Below are 18,807 nucleotides of genomic sequence, written 5' to 3'. Positions count from 1 at the left end.
TATATCCCTAGGCTAATACCCCATATTTTGGTCTGGGACTCTCTAATGATAATAGTCATACCTTTGCTAATCTTCAAAAGAACCAGGCCAAAGCCACTTTCATGTGATGTTTGTGACTCTAATAAGTTTTGGTATGGGCATGTCTTTGCCTGCCTATTTAAAGTTAAAGTGGAATTCCAAGCCTGTGGACTTGGAAGCTCTGGCTTCAACCCTAAAGTTCCACACTTCTGCTCTTTCCAGATTCCCTTACCTACTGGGCGGTCTAGTAGCTATTTCCACTGGCAAAGGAGGATCTCTCCTAGCAGGTAAAAATGTCTGGTGAATCCACCCCTCAGGGGCGTGTCCATACCATTTCCTGGAGTAATCTCAGGGTGGCTCCACTTTCCACTCAAGCTCAAATACTTTGCTGCCTTCTTTACAGCTGCCAGACCTGCTCTTGCTGCTGCTCAGGTAACTCTTTCTCCCTGGCACCACTATAGGCAGAGTTGGTTGATAATAGGCTTTTGCATGTTCCTGCCTGCCTGCTTTCCTGTCCCTTCCTTTCACGATCTCTCTCTGTGTTTGTTCCTTAGGGAGAACATCTGGAGAGTACCTTGCTGACCACTGAGAACATGATGAACTCAAGCTTTTGGAATGAGACAAGCAGCAGCAGCTGCGGGACTCAGCAGCCCTCAGAAGTGTTGCAGTGCCAGCCCCAGCATTACCATTGCTACCATCAGTCAAGCCAAGCCCAGCAGCTTCCAGAAAAAAATGTAGTGTATGAGCGAGTGAGGACCTACAGTGGGCCCATGAACAAGGTGGTTCAGGCCTTGGACCCCATCGGCTCACGGGAAGTGCTCTCCCCTCTCAAAAATGCCTCCTCCTACCAAAATTTGGTTTGGAGCAACCATTCCCAGGTACCACAAAGACAGCTATGCCAGGATAGTAGAGAGAGGGAAATCTTGAACTTCATTTTTTCTTTCTGTTTCTCTGCCTCTGTTATAAAGGATGTTATTTCTTGGTGGATTAGAGCTTTATATGCAATGTACACTCACTCAAATTCCATTCCTTGGCTGTTCTTTCATTTACTAGTGCCTGTGGTTGGTCGTTTACCAGTTTTAATGATTTTCATAATCTAACTAGAGCATAAAATGACTTATTTTTTTGGGTTGGATTTAAGCGGAATATCTGTTCTGAGGTATTCTTTTGTCCCTACTGCAAAGCAATCCTCAACTTGAATACAGTAATTTTTATAAAATAGGTTCCCACTGATTCACTTCATATCAGAAGTAAACAAGTTTTTATATAAAGTATGTTGGTTCAGGGACAATGGCACATATAGAGTGATGAGCAAATATTTGTGTTCAGTAAATAGTATGCTGTCCCAGGATAAATGACAGGCACAAATCCCTGTTTGAATTGCCATATGTGTTTCATCTCTGAAAATGAAACCATTGGCTCTTGTATAGCTAAGGCGAATAATTTATGGATATTGGTAGAAAGAATATTGAAAGAGTGGATATAGGATTAAGGAAGACAAGATATAAGTAATTGTTATATAAAAGCTAAAAAGGGTGGAATGCTAAGACACCCTTTAAAACAAAATAAATTTGTTTTTAAAGAGGTTGTTTCAACATCAGTATCTGAGCTAATAATCATGCTAATGAATGTAAAGGAACATTGTAAGACTACATAAAATTAATAGCTCTATGTTTTCATTCTTTGACTCTCTTTATATTACATTTTCATGTCTTTAAGCTTTCTGGAAACTTCTGTCCAAACCGAAATTATGTTTTCAAAATACAATTTGTACTGTGAAGAGCTAAAAAAACAAAAAAAAAACAAAAAACAAGAAACAAACAAAACAAAACAAAACATTGGGATATTATCTTATGTTGCATTATCATGCCATTTAAAGTAGGATACAAAGCAGCATTGCTAAAGTATATAATGAAACTATTTTAAAAGAATCTTAAAAAACATATTGATAACCCAACAACTACAAAGGCCACAATCTTAACCTTTTATTTCACTCCTAGCTTAATTTGAGGGAAAAATATGAAGAAAAATCTAAGATTAATTGTTAGTAATTTCTTAGTTGAGAAAAACTCCACCTATATTGAAGTCAAAGGGAAGAAAAATATAAAGGTTAAAAACACTAGTTTGTATAAGTGATAATAATGCAAATGTACGTTCCAATATTCTGTATTAGATGCTAATAACAACAAAGTGGGTGTCACCTATGTTTCTTAGTCTCAAAAGGAAGATCAAAACCAATAGTTACTATTATCATAGGAATGCTAAAACCACCCTGTCATTTAAATAATTACCCTCTTTTCTTGTCAACCTGCTAGTAAAAGAAAGATGAATAGATAAAAATTTAATAGCTGAAATTTAACAAATTGTAAATATCGACTACAGAACAATTTTTAGGACTGCATTTTATTGTGTGCTCCTTAGTTCAACTTTCCTTTAATAATCCTTGGTCCAAGTTGGTCAAGCTTTTTACAAGACTTTCTTTCTATTTGATATTTGTTGAAGTGATCCTACAAGACTATCTCCATCCTGAAACTTAGTTCTCCATAAAAAACTTTATAAAGAACCTTAGGGACAGAAAGTATGGCCACAGAAACTGGGATAAGAGATTGGAATGGAGGGTGTTGTGAAGTCTAAAGTTATTTATAATTGAAAAGAAAGAAAAGTAAGGGCTAGGTAAAGATGAGGAAGTTGAGAATCTAAAAATGTGGTAAAGGAAAAAAATAAGAAGCTCATTTCCTTAGTGAAACAAGAAGAGAAAATTTCACTATAAAATTTTAAACTGAGTTAGTTATCAAAGGACATTCACAAATCCACTAAAAGATCATTTGTTGAGAAAGCTTTTAGATAGCTGTCACAAAGAATGTGATTAGGAAACACTTCTATTTTATTTTCCTTTCTCCCTGTTTACTGGCAGGATGACATTGTATAATGTAGGACCTAAATTTAATCTGAAATTATCTTCATACTAATGAAATGGATAAGATGTGACAGCAACATTATATACTGTGCTAAGAACAAGCAAGCGGTAAATATTACTCAAAATCTTTTTTTAGTTGGTTTTATGTTTTAATAAAGTCTCTTCTTAATGTGTCATGTTTCAGAGACATTTTGAGTTGGTATGTAGCTATTCTGTTGCTAGAGTTTGTGACCATGGCACCTAGAAAAATGGGTATTATAATCAATTGTTGGTCATCATGAGTTCAATTAAACTTTCACTTTGTTGTTAGCCTTTTGGTGTTTGAATGACATTCAGAATTCATAAAAAAAAATTTTTTAAATATAATTGCCAGTAGTAAAGTATGTTGCCTTTGAGAAACCGAAATTGATGCCACTCTGCTTTGCTTCTCGAAAGTTAATTTTAGCTTATATAGTAGACATTTTAGATTTAACCACTTTAGTATTTTTTTATTTCTGGCTTTTTAGTACGTTTTTCCTCTCTTGCCTTCTTGTGCACTAAAATGGTGTTTATAGACATAAATATATTTTAAATTGATCCAGATATAATGTAGCTTTGCTTCTTACCTATAATTGATCAGATATATTTTATGATTCTCTCAGTTATTATTCTGTCTGATTGATAGAGTGTTCTTCAGGGAATATTTAATGTAGAAACCAGTTGCTGATGAAATTGTCTAAATTAATGATAGAACTAAAATTACTAGGTTTATCCATATGAACAGATAAAATCAAACACAGTGTAATTAAGGTCATAGATAGATTTAGAAATGAATGTAGTATTGTAAATAAATAGTGTTCTAGTAACTACATTAAATAAAAGGAAACAAAAAACTTTATAGTTCAAACTTTTAAAAAACTTAAATATTAATTTACCATTACAACTCAAAATTAAATACTGCCTTAAATGAACAGCATAGATGTGAATTAATCATTGGACATATATTTTTCCTTTCCATTAATTCAGCTTTTCATGAAGTTCAAGATATTTTTTCATATATTCAAAGGAGCTTTGTTGTGAGAAAGAGAAATGAATCAAAATAAAATATTTTTTAATAGCAGTCATTATTGAACAGATATTTATTAAGTGCCTATTGTGTAGGAAGCACTGTGATTATCTGGATAAATACCATTTTCTTAACCAGGGAGAGGCGACATTGAGGACAGATATACAGGGCACAGTCTGTAGGCATCTCAAATTTCTATATTTCATTTTTAAATATTATTTTAAATGATTATTTTATTGAATAAAACAAGTTTGGGTACAAATTGAGACCTCTTAATGTATGTGTTATTATGTGTTATATGGGTTACCCTGCTTTTGAATTTGAAACTTGCAACCACATTCAACTCTAGAGAGCAGCCCAGAAGAGAATGTCTGTTTATAAATGGCCTCTGCTCTCAGTAATTACTCAGCTTGGGTTTATCTTTGTTACATGATATTTTTTCCTTTTTCTTTTGTTACAAAGATTGTGGATAGCTTCCTTACTGTGCCAGGATTTCTATGCCCTATCAGAAAAATTTCCTGTTCTGTGAGGAGGGATGTGTTGCTTAGATAAATTGTTGTTCAAGGGCGTGGTCGCTAAAGCAAATGATTGTTCAGGAAAATAGGTTGCCTGAAAAAGAAATGAGGTCATAGGATAGAGGCCCAGTTTTCAGCTTTTGTTATCTCTTTTGTACTTACAATTATATGAAGTTATAGAAATTGTGAGTGCAACTAATTGTCGGATGAAAATGCCCATACCAATTGTCTTTGTCTCTTATTTAAGAGAGGTTTGATAAATTGCTGGGCCTGTTTTCAGTCAAGGGCACTCACAAGCTGTCATTGTAGGGGCGGGAAAGGGAGGACGTGGGGTGAAGAGAGAGGGTTGAACTTGTCCTTTAACTTTTTTTTTAATTTTTGAAAATTAATTAATTAGTTAATTAATTAAATTGAAGAAATGATTTAAATTTCTCCCCCTCTATCTGTCCTTTAACTTTTGTGATCCAAATTTCTTTTCCTGACAATTCATAGTAAAACAACTGGGAAATTTACCATGCTCTTAAACACCTTTTAAAAGGGAAACCCTTCTAAACAAGTCTATTTAAATTAACTTTTTCTGCACACCAGTGCTATTTCAGTAGTGATCCTTTTTTGACTCCAATAGGCATATGTACTTCTCGTTTTTTAAAGACAAAAAGCATGCACTGTATACTTTATTTTCTTTTCCAGATTTTTTTTGGGGGAGAAAGAAGAGAAATTATCCTGGAATTGGTCTCTTAAATGAGAATTTCTGTTGGAGGGAAGGGATGAGGGGAAGTTGTTCTATTACAAATACATTCTAGTAATTTCTATCATTTTCTATATGTGAGAACAGATTCACATATTTTAATTAATGAAGTGTTTGTTTCATCTAAAGAAAGATCATTATAATTTACATGTTTCTTCCTGTCCAAAGTTCGGAACAACATCTCAACAATAACCTAAGACAGGTGTGTTTAACCATGTTACTGGTTTTGAAATGTTCCAACAAAATCATCTACCATACTATTCATGGAATTTATTCAAATGACAATTTATTTGCCTTGGGAAATTCCGTCAGCATAAATTTCTTGTGGTTTTTAAAGATATTGCCTCTTTGGAAACTGTTCAGCCTAGAATGTTCCTAAGTCACTATTATTATTTTTAGTGATTCTCATAGTCGTTAGGACTGACAAGAGCATCCATGAGGCTCTCATGGTTTCTTTCTTCAAATGTTATATTAATTATTAGTTTTAAGTAAAGTTTAAAATTTTAAATTAGACAACGTGAAAGAGTCCCATGTTCATTTCAACAAGCTTCCAAGTATTTAGAGAACAAAGTCCTGTACTATGTACGTAATCTTCTCTGTTTATTACCTAATTCTCATTCCCAGCAGTCTCACAGTCTTGCCTATATCTATTGCACCAAGGTCTTGAACTCTTTGATCAGAGCTATCAATAGGAAAATGAAAGCCAACAGGTATTGACTGAAGAGGTTCATATTTTACAGAGTCTAAAGATCAGTTACAGAGAACATTGTGTGGAGAAAATGTGCATACAAATGAATCTATGAGAAATGTCTCAGGGATGACTGCAAATAATAAGTGTGCAGTGATGAGATAGACTTTGGTAGAACTGAACTATGAAATAGTTTGGTGTAGTGGCTAAGAGTGTAGGTTTAGGTTTTAAACTTCTTGAGTTTAATTCCTGGTTTGAAGGCTTGCCAGCTATATGCCTCAGTTACCTCATCTGTAACATGGGGCAATGATACTTAACTCATAGGATTGTTGTTAGAGTCAAATGCAATAATAAATGGTGGAAAACCATTTACAGCACAGTGCCTTACACATAGTAAGTGTTAATTCTGTATTAGTTAGAATAAATTACTTGACCTTTCAGGACCTCAGTATTCTCATTTGTAAAGTGAGAACAATAATACCTTTCTTCAGGGTTGTAGTGACTATTGAATGAGATAACATGTGAAGGTGTCCAGCATACTTCCAGCACAGAGTTAGCACTCAATAATTCTTTCTATTAGTATTATTAATCTACAAAAATATAGCCAACAAAATCTCCTAGTTGCACAGACAAAATAAGTTAATAAACTAAATGAATAGACTATAAAGTAAGACTATAAGTTAATAAACTAAATGAATAGACTATAAAGTAAGTTTCTTTCACACTGGAAAGATTAAGTAAAGACATATGCTTGAAAAGTTTATTAGGGCTCTTCTAGCTAAGAAAGACTAATGAGGAAAAGCATTAAAATATTTTTCTAAAGCTCATGGTATATGATCAAAAGACTGGAACAGTAGAAATGTGTTTATAATGTTTACAGGCATAGATAGCCTTTAGAAAGAGTAATTTGGAAATTCCCATGATCTTAGATTCTTTGAACTTGAACCTCAATATTTGAGATGGAGTTTTTTTAGTCTGTAGATTTTTCTTTTCCCTTTTCAAAATATAATGACACTGAGCATGAAAACTTACTAGCATTCTGCTCTTACTTAATGTTTCCTCTAGAATTGCACTTTCAATAAGGTAGCATGTGGCTATTTACATTTAAATTAATTAAAATCAAATAAAATTAAATGCATATTTAGTTCCTCAGTGACACCAGCCTCATTGTAAGTGTTCAACAACCACATGAAGCTAGTGGCTACTGCATTGGACAACACAAAAAAGAATACTGCAAAGAGGTCTACTGGACACTGCAGAGCTATATATTCAAGCCACTCATTTAAATATAAAAATACTTCTAAAATCATCACATTCAAAGAAATTCATGGTAGTATAAATGTGTGATCAAAGTGCTGCTAATTATAATGGGTACATAGAAATAAAATAAAAAATAAAACCACAAACTCTCAAAGTATAAGTTTAGAGTGACTATTTCAGTGGAAGAATTAAATTCATAACCTTTAATAAAAGAACTTGAATGAAAGATTTTATGTTATGTATGCATGGATCTTTCCTTCTATTTATTTGTATAATTTTCCTAGAATCTCACTTTTGACAGAGCAAATGGTTAAGAAGAGGAAAAAGGTGAAAATTAACCCCTTTAAATAAAATACATCTTCTTTTCTTTTAGGCACGTAATCTGGGTTTCATAGTCTCTCTGAAACTGCATATCTCCCTTAACCTACAGAATTAATTTTAAACTTTAGAAAGTAAATTCAAATGTCATTTCCATTTTTACAGATGAGGTAACCAAGGCACAGAGATGTTATGTAACTTGCTCAAGTTTATACAGCTATGTGGTAGAACTAGGATTGAAATTTAGCAGTCTAATTCCAGATTTATGTTTGTAACCACCATGCTATACTGCACATTCTTAGTCTATACATTTGGCTCTTATTTATGTCATAGTCTCTGATATTTGATTCCTGCTTACACTTAATGATCATTTTCTTATACGCGCTCCCATTAGGAACCACCTAAAATCTTTTGGGACATAGGCTAGGACATAAATAAATAATATAAATAAACATTTCAATGCTTTCAAAATACTATGTTATTTACTTAGAAGGCAGATATTTTTTGTTGCTGTTCAGAATTCTTTTTTATATTTTTCTCATAAATTTTGTTGATTGTTTTATATCAAATATACAAGGTTCCATCCCTGGGTAATAAGTTGATTAATTTTAGTTATTTAAAGACTTATAAATTCATTGCTAGAATTTTGATAGAAATGTTATGAAGAAATAAAATCGGCTTGTACCTCATTGTGGAATTTATAATCTCAGCAATAAAGTGCCATTTGATTGGTAACTTAGAATCTTTGAAAAATCTTTGATAATCGAGCTTCCAAATTTAGGTTCATACTCGTTGTCTTGATGTTAAAAGTCCTCCTCAGGGCAATCTCATCTTACTTTTACAGTCTTATCTCCCACTACCCACCTCCTTCCACCTATGTTCCAGACACACTATGATACTCTGTTTCTCGAACAAACTGAGCATTTTGCTTTCCTCCCATTCCTGCCTTTGTTCATTTCATCCCCCACTCTAGCAACATTCACTCTTCCCTCACATTTCTGCTGGAATTCTACCTATCTCTTAAAATCCATCTGGAAAGTTGTCTTCTTCAAGACGTCTTTTCCAACCCTGAATCTTCTTATCCTCTCCTCAGTGTAGTACTTCATTCTCAAATCTATACCAGATGTGGTCTCCTTTTAAAGCAAGTATCATTTTTTTATTGTTTAACTGTAAGTACTTATGATATCAAGTAGTATATTATTTCTGTGGTCCTTCTTCCCCTCTACTGTGGAGCATATACTTGTTGAGGGTTGAAAATTTTTTAAATTTTATTTTATTATTAGTTTCAAGTATACAATACATTGGTTAGACATTTATACAGTTTATAAAAGAATCCCCCTAATTGCTCTTTTTCTCCTCTGGTGAGGGTTTAAATTATTTTAATATCAAAACTCAAAGACAAAGTAAATGTTTGGGGAATAGAATGAAACTGGAAATTCTCTCTCTCTCTCTCTCTCTCTCTCTCTCTCTCTTTCCTCTCGGTCCTCTCTTTCTGTGATTATGGCTTGCAAAAATGTCTGAATGTGCTGCCAGCATTGGCTTTAATAAAGATATATGACTAGGATTGTTTATGGGTTTCAGTCGTCTATGCCTTCTCTTTGAACTGAAAAAATAAAGTAGGACATAAATTGTCTCTTTAAAAAGTGAACAACACATAGAGGAAATATAAGGAAGCTATTTAATATGTCAATTAGTTTTCTGTTCTGGCTCTCGGGCCCCATTAAGCATTTAGATTTGACTTTTTTATATTTGATGTATATTTTTTCCCATATGAACAATATTTATGATTACTTATTATGGCAAATGATGTTAAAGAGTTAGTGATTCTGATCTATCATCATTTCCTGGGGATCTTGTGATACTTCCTTTAAGCAAATTAGCTTGAAAGTTTGCTTATAAAGATATTCTCATTTGCTTATAAAGATATTCTCTCTAACTCCCCTGCCATTGAAATTCTGTCTAGGGGAAGTGTTTTTATTTATTGAATCTTACTCAATTATTCTGTAATAGATTTCGCCTATCAGTTATGTGCCCCAAGATTCCCTCATTAAAACCACCAGTACTGTTCAGTACTTATCCACACACCAAAATACATTTAGAACTTTCCAAGGAAAGATTTTTGTCCTCAAACATAGTATTTACCCATTTCTCTTTTAACACAGACTTCAGCTTGGATGCATAGGTTTCTCCATAAAATTATTTAAAAATCTTCACAAATCTAATTACATCAAATAATATGTTCTCTAGTAAAGTTGCTTAAATCACCTACAAACACCTCCTATCACTCTTCTACACAAAAACTTTCAATGACACTCAGTGTCTATGTCTTAGTCCGACTTTCAAAGCCCTCCATTATCTGGCTCCTAGGGAACTTACTTGCTGGAAATTCCCTTCTGGTGTTCTATGTTTCAGCTACAATATAAATTGTTGTTCTCCAAATATAGCTCCAAAATTTCCACAATTACACCTTTTTCATGTTGCTCTTACCCCTGAAATGTTCTTATCCCTCATCTTCACCAATATAGATATAGTGAAATTATACCAATTTTTCAAGACCTTTCTCAAGTGTAATCTTGTGATGAAATCTCAAATTGTCCCAGATTGAAGCTATCTCTTAGCCCTTGAAACTTCCATAGTAAGTTCCTTATAGCTCTTATGGTATTATATTGTTATTTACAATAATAGTTTTCATCCCCTAACTGATTATACACTTGGAGAGGATAGAGAGTGTACTCTATCTTTATATCTCTTTCAATACCATTATATAACAAATATTGAACTAATATCTTAGTTGTACATGTAACCAACCCAGTAAAAATGTCTCATTAATAGATTGTATGTTTTATTTTTTAAAATTCTTTTACATATGTTATTTACTCACTAGAACTCCAAAAATTGAGTAGAAAAATCATTATTACAACTGTCGTACAAATTGTACAGTGTACAAATGAAAATTTGTGCATTTTTCTGTCTTGTTGTACAAATAAAGAAACCGAGGCTCAAATAGCTCAACAAAATGTTTCCAAGTAGTGCAGCAGGCTAATGAATGCTCTGGTATTAAGAACCAGCTCTTGATATTTCCACTGTATTTATTATCTCACTTAATTGACCTTATTAGATACTAAAATATTTTCAGTTTAAACAAGTTTATATTTTTTGGTTTCAGCAAATCATTTAATGACTACTCTTATTGTATTTTTCTCATTTTAATGTTCTATTATCAGAGTAGAAAGTATCAAAAATATATTAGAGGACAAAAATAGTTCCTGTTCTAATTTTCAAGGTCTTACCCTGGAATAATCTTGGCGTTTGCAGTTTGTCCTAAGTTTTTAAGATTTCCCTTCTACCTAAAGGAGGATAACACCTCTAGCTTCTGCTTTCCCTTCTTTCTCCACTGTATTGAGCTACTCAAAAGCTTTCTCACTAAGATAAGTAACAGAAACTGGGGCCAATTGCATTTCATACAGTTTTTTAACTCTGAAAAACATAGCTATTTTAACAAACAAAAAAAAAAAGATAATTTTGTGACTAGTGAATTCTTCCTAAGACAACTAGAGTTTCTCAGCTCCAATTTATGGTATACCAAGGCATGGACAATTACCTCTAGTGATGTAGTGAAATTATCCCAAAAAGCAGACAGATTTTAATCCACTCTGATCTTGAAATTGGTAATGCCATATGTACTTTATACAAGAAGGAGGAGGAGAAAGAGGGCTGCTACAACTTTCCTAAAGTTGAAAATCTTTAGACACTATGATTAAAAGTACACCTGGATTTTATACTAAGCCTGAACTTACCTAATTATAACCAAAATTATTTTCACTAGACCTCTACCTAAAGAAAGTTGCCAACAAGGCAATGTTTATGTATTTAATAAATCTGAGTCACAGAAATAAACTACTTAATACTATACTAAATATTTGATCAGAAAAAAGTAAGGCCTTCCTGCAAAATTGAAGAGCTTAAGTGATATGAGTATTAAGCAAAAATTTAGATTTTTTTTTTAGTTTAGAGACTGTGAGTTCACTCTATAAATATATCATGCAGTCTATTTTAAAAAATCTATTGAATTTGTAGAAGTTTAAATTATTTAATCAGGACCATTCTCACACACAGCCATTTGTGGATGGATCTCTTGTTTTCAGTTACCCATAAATTGCCTTTGACAATAAATAAGAAAAAGGACAAATATCTAGCCTCCTATTATAAGGACTATTCAAATTTTATAGTAGAATTACATTTCCAAACTTGAGAAACAGAAAATATAATGAGGTATGCTATATATATGGCAAAGTATAGTGATCGAGCTTGAGTTCTGTAGTCATGGTACTTGAGTTTCCATTCCAATACCTTAGTATTAGCTACTTAACCCATCTTATTTAAATTGACTTTATATAAAATGGGGTTATAATAGTATCTTCCTCATGGGATTGTTTTGAATGTTAAGATAATCATGTAACATATTTGGCATAGAAAACTCTTAATAGGTGTTAGTTATTATCATCATCAAAGGAAAACAAGACTGACAAATTTAAAGAACTTGAACATTTTTTTCTCTATGAAAAATAAGTTGAGAATGATCTCTTATATCTACAAAATGTTAGACATAAAGAAAGATCTTAAAGACCTTCTATTCCACACTAACCCACACCCATATCCCATTTCTCATACAAGGAAACTGAATCTCAGGGATGACATTCATTTTTCATTATTACACAGCTGTCTGGTAATATAACTAGAAGTAGAACCCAGGGCTTCTGACTCCAAGTCCAGGATTCTTTCCACTATTTTATGATAGATCACTACTTCTTCCTCAACTTTTAATTATTTTGTTATAAGGAATGTGGGGCTGTAGCACAGAGGGCATATGCACAAGAGATGTAACTATTCATTGAATTTAATGCTTTCAACATTAAAGATTTAGATTAGCTATATATCGATGAGTGACACTGAAAATTAAACACCAATATAGGTTATCAAGAAGGAGATTTAGACTCCTATTCTTGGTGTTCCTTTAAAACTTAGGAATCTTCTTTATTCACAAACATTTTTAATTACCTCCTATGGAGCAGACAATGGCTGTTTGTGGGATGACTTGCTGCAATCCTGCCTAGTACTAGATATCACAGAAAATACTTTCCAGCATCAAGATAATGTTCATTTTGGACATTTACACAGACTATTTTACCTAATTTTGTAGACTTCCGGGTGGGGGGGAAGTTTTCTTAAATAAGTCTTTCTGTAATTAATAAAACTTATATTCAGCTATTTTATTCCTACCTTTTAATCAGCCTAACACTGCTACAATTTAAATTCACACATATTATACTACCACTATACTATTTTACTTTTTGAAGCTATTTCATTTTTCCTGTTTCCATGAGGGTTGTAAGCCACATTTGCCTAGGTCAATTCTAATAAGGCTCAAAATAAGTAAATTATAATCTATGGAATTAATGTACCAGCTTTCTAAATACGATAAGATTGAATAATTTCTTTATTTTAGAATCAGACTATTCTTTGTACGGATGCACCAATTTGCTTTTTAAATATCTACCATCTTGGCATCCGAATGAAGTAACCCTGCCTATACTACTACTATAAATAAATGTCCTAAAGGTGTGATATAGATAAATATATGGACATGGATATAGATATAGATATAAAGATGCAGATATATATGTGTATGTATTCCTACTTGAATTAATTTTTGCAAGTTTATAAAACTTCTCAGTATACTATTTTATCTTAAAAGCTAGTCTTCTTGGCTGGTAAGTTTCACTGTTTAATTTGACAGTGTCATCAAATTTGAATTGGTTAAAGGGAGGGCAAAAGAACTACCATTTGTAGAATATCTACCAGGTGCTGAGCAGGGTGCACAAAACTGTCTTCTCAAAATGATCCTAGCATTACTAGCCCTAGCCTAAAAAAGGGTAAAAGTTGCAGAAAAGCATCCTCCAGACATCAGTATTTTTATGCACTGTTGGTGGAGTCATTTGGGAAATCAATTGGGCAGTATCTGTTAAAACAATTAGTTCACACATTTGGTGCCATGACAGTCACACTTCTTTGTGAGATTTTGAAGAACTAATCACACTGCATAAGGATGCTCATTGCAGCATAGAGAAAATGTGGAAACAATTTAAACCTTAATGAACAAGCTATCAAACAAACATTATGGAACACTATATATTAATTTAAAATAATGAATTAAGACATATCTAATCTATAATACAAGAGATTTTGTTTAGGTTACGTTGCAAAATAATAAAAGCAATAAATGTTTTATATATATAAGTATATACACATAATATTATATTTATGTAAAGATATATCTGGCAATGGTGGTTACTTCTGGCTGAGGGATTTGAATGTAGGGAGAATGGTTAAGAGAAAATCTGACTTCATGATTAAGGGAAGATTTGTATAAAATTTTATGTTAGAATGTATTCATATACTATTACGTAACTAAAAAGCACCCGTTTTTTTTCTTGTCTCTCTGAACCCATTCCTATTGGATCTGAGGGCCAAACCAACCTTGCTTGTGTCTGTAAACATTTTCCTAAACTGAAGGACATGTATTTGTTTGGTCTATAATTTTAAATTCTCTGCATTTGTTTGAGTAAGTTTCCTCAGCTACCAGCAGGAAATATGAGAATATATTCAAAGGCTGCTTTGAAACAGTAAGCCTGCAGTATTGCTGTTGATGTAACTGGGTGGTGGGGGTGGGGTAGGGAGAGGGAAAAAATGTTACAAGTTGAACCAAAGGAAAAACAAAAGAAAAACCACAGTGTGCAGAACATTTGGCATTTAGAGTAAACACATAGTCCTGTTTTAAGAACAGCACGTTACACCTACATTAAAGCTGTATGAGTTTGTCAGTGTTTCCTTTGTAAGTCTGTGATTCTGATTATTAGTAGCCTCATTGTTCTAAAGAAAAAAATATTTTTATCATTGCGAGAATATATCCTGGAGTTGTGTTGATTGGTTGTAAATTATATTAACGTATGAAGAGATTGAGTAATGCTATCAATTCTTTGCACACTAATAAAACTATGCAGCCTTGCTGATTTGGGGGAAAATGTCAAGAACGCCAACATAATCAATAGAGTGATTATTTTTATCTAATCATTATTAAAATCATACTCTCACTTTTATAGATCACTTTTTAACATCAGAATTTACTCTTTGAAATTAAACCAGAAGCAGACCAGATAAAGCATAATTAATAGTCGGCTTGAAGGAATCCAAGGGCAGTAGTCTTAGTTGAGTTTTCAAAGGTAGTTTCTTCTCTATATTGGTTTGAGAATTTTTACATTTAAAGTTTTCTGTTGATAAATTTTGCATCTTGTTTATTTGCAGACATATAATATACATGGGGGTGCATATTAACGGAGTTCTCAAAAAAAGAAAAAATGGATGCAACCTAAAAGTACAAGAGGAATGCATAATCGTGCAAGCATTCTAAAAAGTATTTTATCATTAGATTATTTGCAAAGCAAACAAAGGAATTCAGTAATGCGCTTTTTAAATAGATGAACATCATCTAGGAAAGCATTAAATAACATTCTTATTTCTAAAAAATGGTTTGTCATAAAATAAATAATACCTCAAGAACATAAAACATTCAAATGACACTGCTTAGTAACAATTTCTGAACCCCGTTTTGTTTCTCTCAACAGGAACGCCATTCTCCAACTCTGAAAATATCTACTTGTGCCCCAAGCACTCTACATATAACCCAAAATACTGAAGAGGTAAAATAATTTATAGATCAGATTTGATTATTTTCTTTTTATGTAAGCCTTGCTCACATATTCACACAATCTTTAGGCCCTCATAAGGCTTTACACATTCACAAAATGTCAGGAATATAAAAATAGGAAAGGGATTCTCATATATGAGCATCAGCTCAGCCTATTAAAGGAATGTAAAACAAGTGCTGTGAACTGAGATATTTGTTTCATTGTCTACTTAGTCTGATTGCTTTTAGTTTGAGTGCAGTTTATTTTTAGCTAAGGATCTCCTTGTGATTATGTATATTTCAAGGGTAACTGGTTTGGGCACGAATAAAGTACCAAGATCTTGCATTGCTTGGGGACCTGACTGTGTGAGTGATAATACTATAAGTTTACATTTAGAGAGAATAACTTATAGGGTCAGACTTAGACCTTCTCAAAAGTACATGATTTAAAAGACACACAAGTGTCTAATTCCTTTAGTATTTATGATCTAATAATCTCACTTTTAAGATTATTCTTGAGTCTAGGCATTATATCTTCAAAGGGTACTAAAATAATTTAATTATTATACTAACAAATATGTGTTTAATGAGCTAATAACCACAGATAAAAAGGTAAATTTTAAGAAAATAAAACATAAAACATTCTAAGTTTATTACTACATAGGAGGGAGATATAAAAGATGAGGAAGAAAGATGCTATTCTAAGAAGACAGGCCTGCCCAGATGAGGTGCCAGGGTGTGAACTTGAGCAATATTGACACAAATGAACAAAAACTGGTCTAGATCTTGGGTATAGTAAGGAAAAGGTGATATTTTAAGATTAAGATTATCAAAGAAAAGTTTGCATACTACGTCCCAATTTGGCCTAACCTAGAGCTAGATTAGTTAGTCTTGCATTATTCCATAAATATTTGCTTAGTGCTGAGTATATACCAAATATTACACAAAAAATGAATTAAACCCAATCACTATTTTCAAAGAGCTCACAGATCAGCATGGGTTATATACACAACAAAACACAGGACAAAAAAAAAAAGCTACAATTGAGTTAAAAATGGAGCCCTTTGAGACCAAGATAGGATTACCTCAGAAAAGTAAGTCCACTTAAATCACAAAGCTGTTCACTATACTCAAATCCAGTCAGAAAAAAAATGCTATTTTTCATAATAAAGAGGTTTAAAATTAGGTTTACTATATGTTCTATTTCTGATAATAAAAATGTGTTTATTGTACAAAATTGTGGAAATATAAAAGAATATAAAAAAGAAAAAAATATTACTCATGAACCCCTCCTCTACCCAGAGATACTACTCTTAGCATTTTGTTGTTTTCCTCCATTTGAATAAAAAATTACAATCATACCATATATGTGGTTTTATATTTTCATTTCTCACTTAACCTTATATAATATTATGAATGTTTTTTGTGTAAGTTTGTATTACTCAAAATCGTTATTTTAATGGCTTCATATTTCATCCTATGGATGATTATTTAATCTTCTCTTTCTCTATAGGAAAGTGCTTCTCCTACTATACCCTGTCAGCATTATAATTTTAAAAATTTCTCTAGTTAAAATATGGTATTCTTTTGTTATGTTTATTTGATTCCTAGTTTAGTTAATTTTTTTTTGTTTATTAGCTATTTGCTTTTCTTCTTTTATAACTTTATGCATTTTGCTCATTTTTCTATTAGTATGGAGATATTTTTCTTATTGAGGTATAAAAACTCTCATTGTATTAATAATATAGACTCTTTTTCTATCAAAAATTTACAAATGACTTTGTTCTAGTGTTTTGTCTCCCTTTTAATGTTATTTAGGGCCCTCCCCCACCACCACAATGAAGATTTAAATGTTTAAGTACACACACATTTTCTTTTTGCATCCTGTTTCATTTTTTAAATTATAGGTTGTCCTTTTCAAACAGAAGATCTAATTAATAAATATTAAGCTACATTTTCTTTTAATCATGTGGGGGCATTAACAATTAAATATTTTGAAACTCTCATCAACCATAATTTAGAATGTGTGATGAATTTACTGTGAAATGAGTAATAGAAATACCTAGCACAGTGCTGAACACCTAAACACATGCTTTCAGATGTTTTTGAGACTGAAATTAACTACAACATAAATTCAGATGTCATCATTTATGCAAATGACTGTAAAATTTTCACTCTGGTCTATGGCCATGCTACCCTGAACAAGCCTGATCCCGTCTGATCTTGGAAGTTAAGCAGGGTCGGGCCTGGTTAGTACTTGGATGGGAGACCACCTAGAAAGACCAGGTGCTGTAGGCATAAAAAATAAAAAAATAAGGGATTGTAGGCTGACAAGGTCCTTGCAATCTGTGAGGTCAACCAAGGGTTGTCTCGCCTAAAAATAAATACATACATACATACATACATACACACACACATAAATAAATAAAATTTTCTCTCTGAAAATTGCTACCTATTATTAGTGATGGCTTCAAGGTCACTAAATAGCTATAGTTATATGCAGCTTTTGTCTTTTCTTCACAGGAACTCCATTCTCCAACAGTGAAAGTCACTACATATCCACAGACCACTATTAGGAGATATATAGTACAAAATCCTGAACAGGTAAGCTATGTCACACAAACTCTTGTGTTGACCTATAATTTCTTACAAGTTGATAGCTAAACAAGAAGAGTGAGTCCGTTACTATATCTCTAACATCAGATTGTTGGACTTTCTACTGGTTATAAAGTTAATTTATAATCATCTTTAATTCTAGACAACCATTTGCTTATACATTCTGACTCAGAGATGCAATAGTTCCAAGCACCATGTAAACCCTTGGGTTATAAAGTCTTTTTACCTTTATAGCCCCACCCCTGTGTTACAAAGGATTATTATGCACTTCAAACCTAAGGACAAAAAAGGGACAAAGTTCTTTCATAAGCCTCACATAAGAACTACCAGTTGTTACATCAGAAGTTGGAATCTTTAGTCTGGTTAGATTTGCCATTGAAATATAGGTTAGAAAGAAGAAAGTGAAAAGTCGAAAGTTCAAGTGTCTCCATGTGTCTTTTGCCTATGAACTTTGTGCCTATCAATGAGCTCTTTTGAAAATTACATAATTATAATTTCTACTAAAATATATAACCATATATTTTACAAACCAGGATAGAATTATCTGTCTCACTTTGAGGATAAAATTAAGAAAACTTTTTTCTTATAATAATAAGCCTTCCTCAAAGTACACTTTATAGGCTAATCTGAAGACTTAACTTTTCTATTTAACATTTTATTTATTTATTTATTTTAACATTTTCTTTTTCCCCCTCCCCGCTCTCCTGTCCCCTCTGGTAAAAAGTCTATAGTCCATGTTCATGAGTCTCTTTTTGTTTGTCCTGTTCATTTGTTGCTTTTCGGTTTTATCCCACATATAAGTGATATTATGTGATTTTCAGCCTTTTCTATCTGGTGTATTTTGCTTAGCATGATTATCTCGAGGTCCATCCGTGTTGTTGCAAATGGCAGTATTTCATTTCTTCTTATGGCTGAGTAATATTCCATTGTATATATGT

At 32.5% G+C, this 18,807-nt stretch overlaps 1 protein-coding gene and 1 pseudogene across 2 annotated transcripts in view; both read left to right on the top strand.

Moving 5' to 3' along the window:
• Nucleotides 1-402: 402 nt before the first annotated feature.
• POF1B (POF1B, actin binding protein) overlaps nt 403-18,807 on the top strand; it is a 79,017-nt gene continuing 60,612 nt past the window's right edge. Inside the window, exons 1-4 of one of the 2 annotated variants that reach the window (XM_006914779.1) lie at nt 403-450; nt 573-896; nt 15,192-15,266; nt 17,777-17,857. In XM_006914779.1, coding sequence (XP_006914841.1) covers nt 612-896; nt 15,192-15,266; nt 17,777-17,857 — 441 coding nt within the window. In that variant the 5' untranslated portion in view covers nt 403-450; nt 573-611. The remainder of the gene's footprint in view (nt 451-572; nt 897-15,191; nt 15,267-17,776; nt 17,858-18,807) is intronic. The other variant, XM_006914778.1, reaches the window with a different exon arrangement.
• On the top strand, nt 17,433-17,551 carry LOC112482032 (annotated as a pseudogene).

This window comes from Pteropus alecto, unplaced genomic scaffold (assembly GCF_000325575.1).
Source record: "Pteropus alecto unplaced genomic scaffold, ASM32557v1 scaffold175, whole genome shotgun sequence".
NCBI lineage: Eukaryota > Metazoa > Chordata > Mammalia > Chiroptera > Pteropodidae > Pteropus > Pteropus alecto.
The sequence above is the reverse complement of the archived record's forward strand: the minus strand, read 5'-3'. Positions and strand labels throughout refer to the sequence as shown.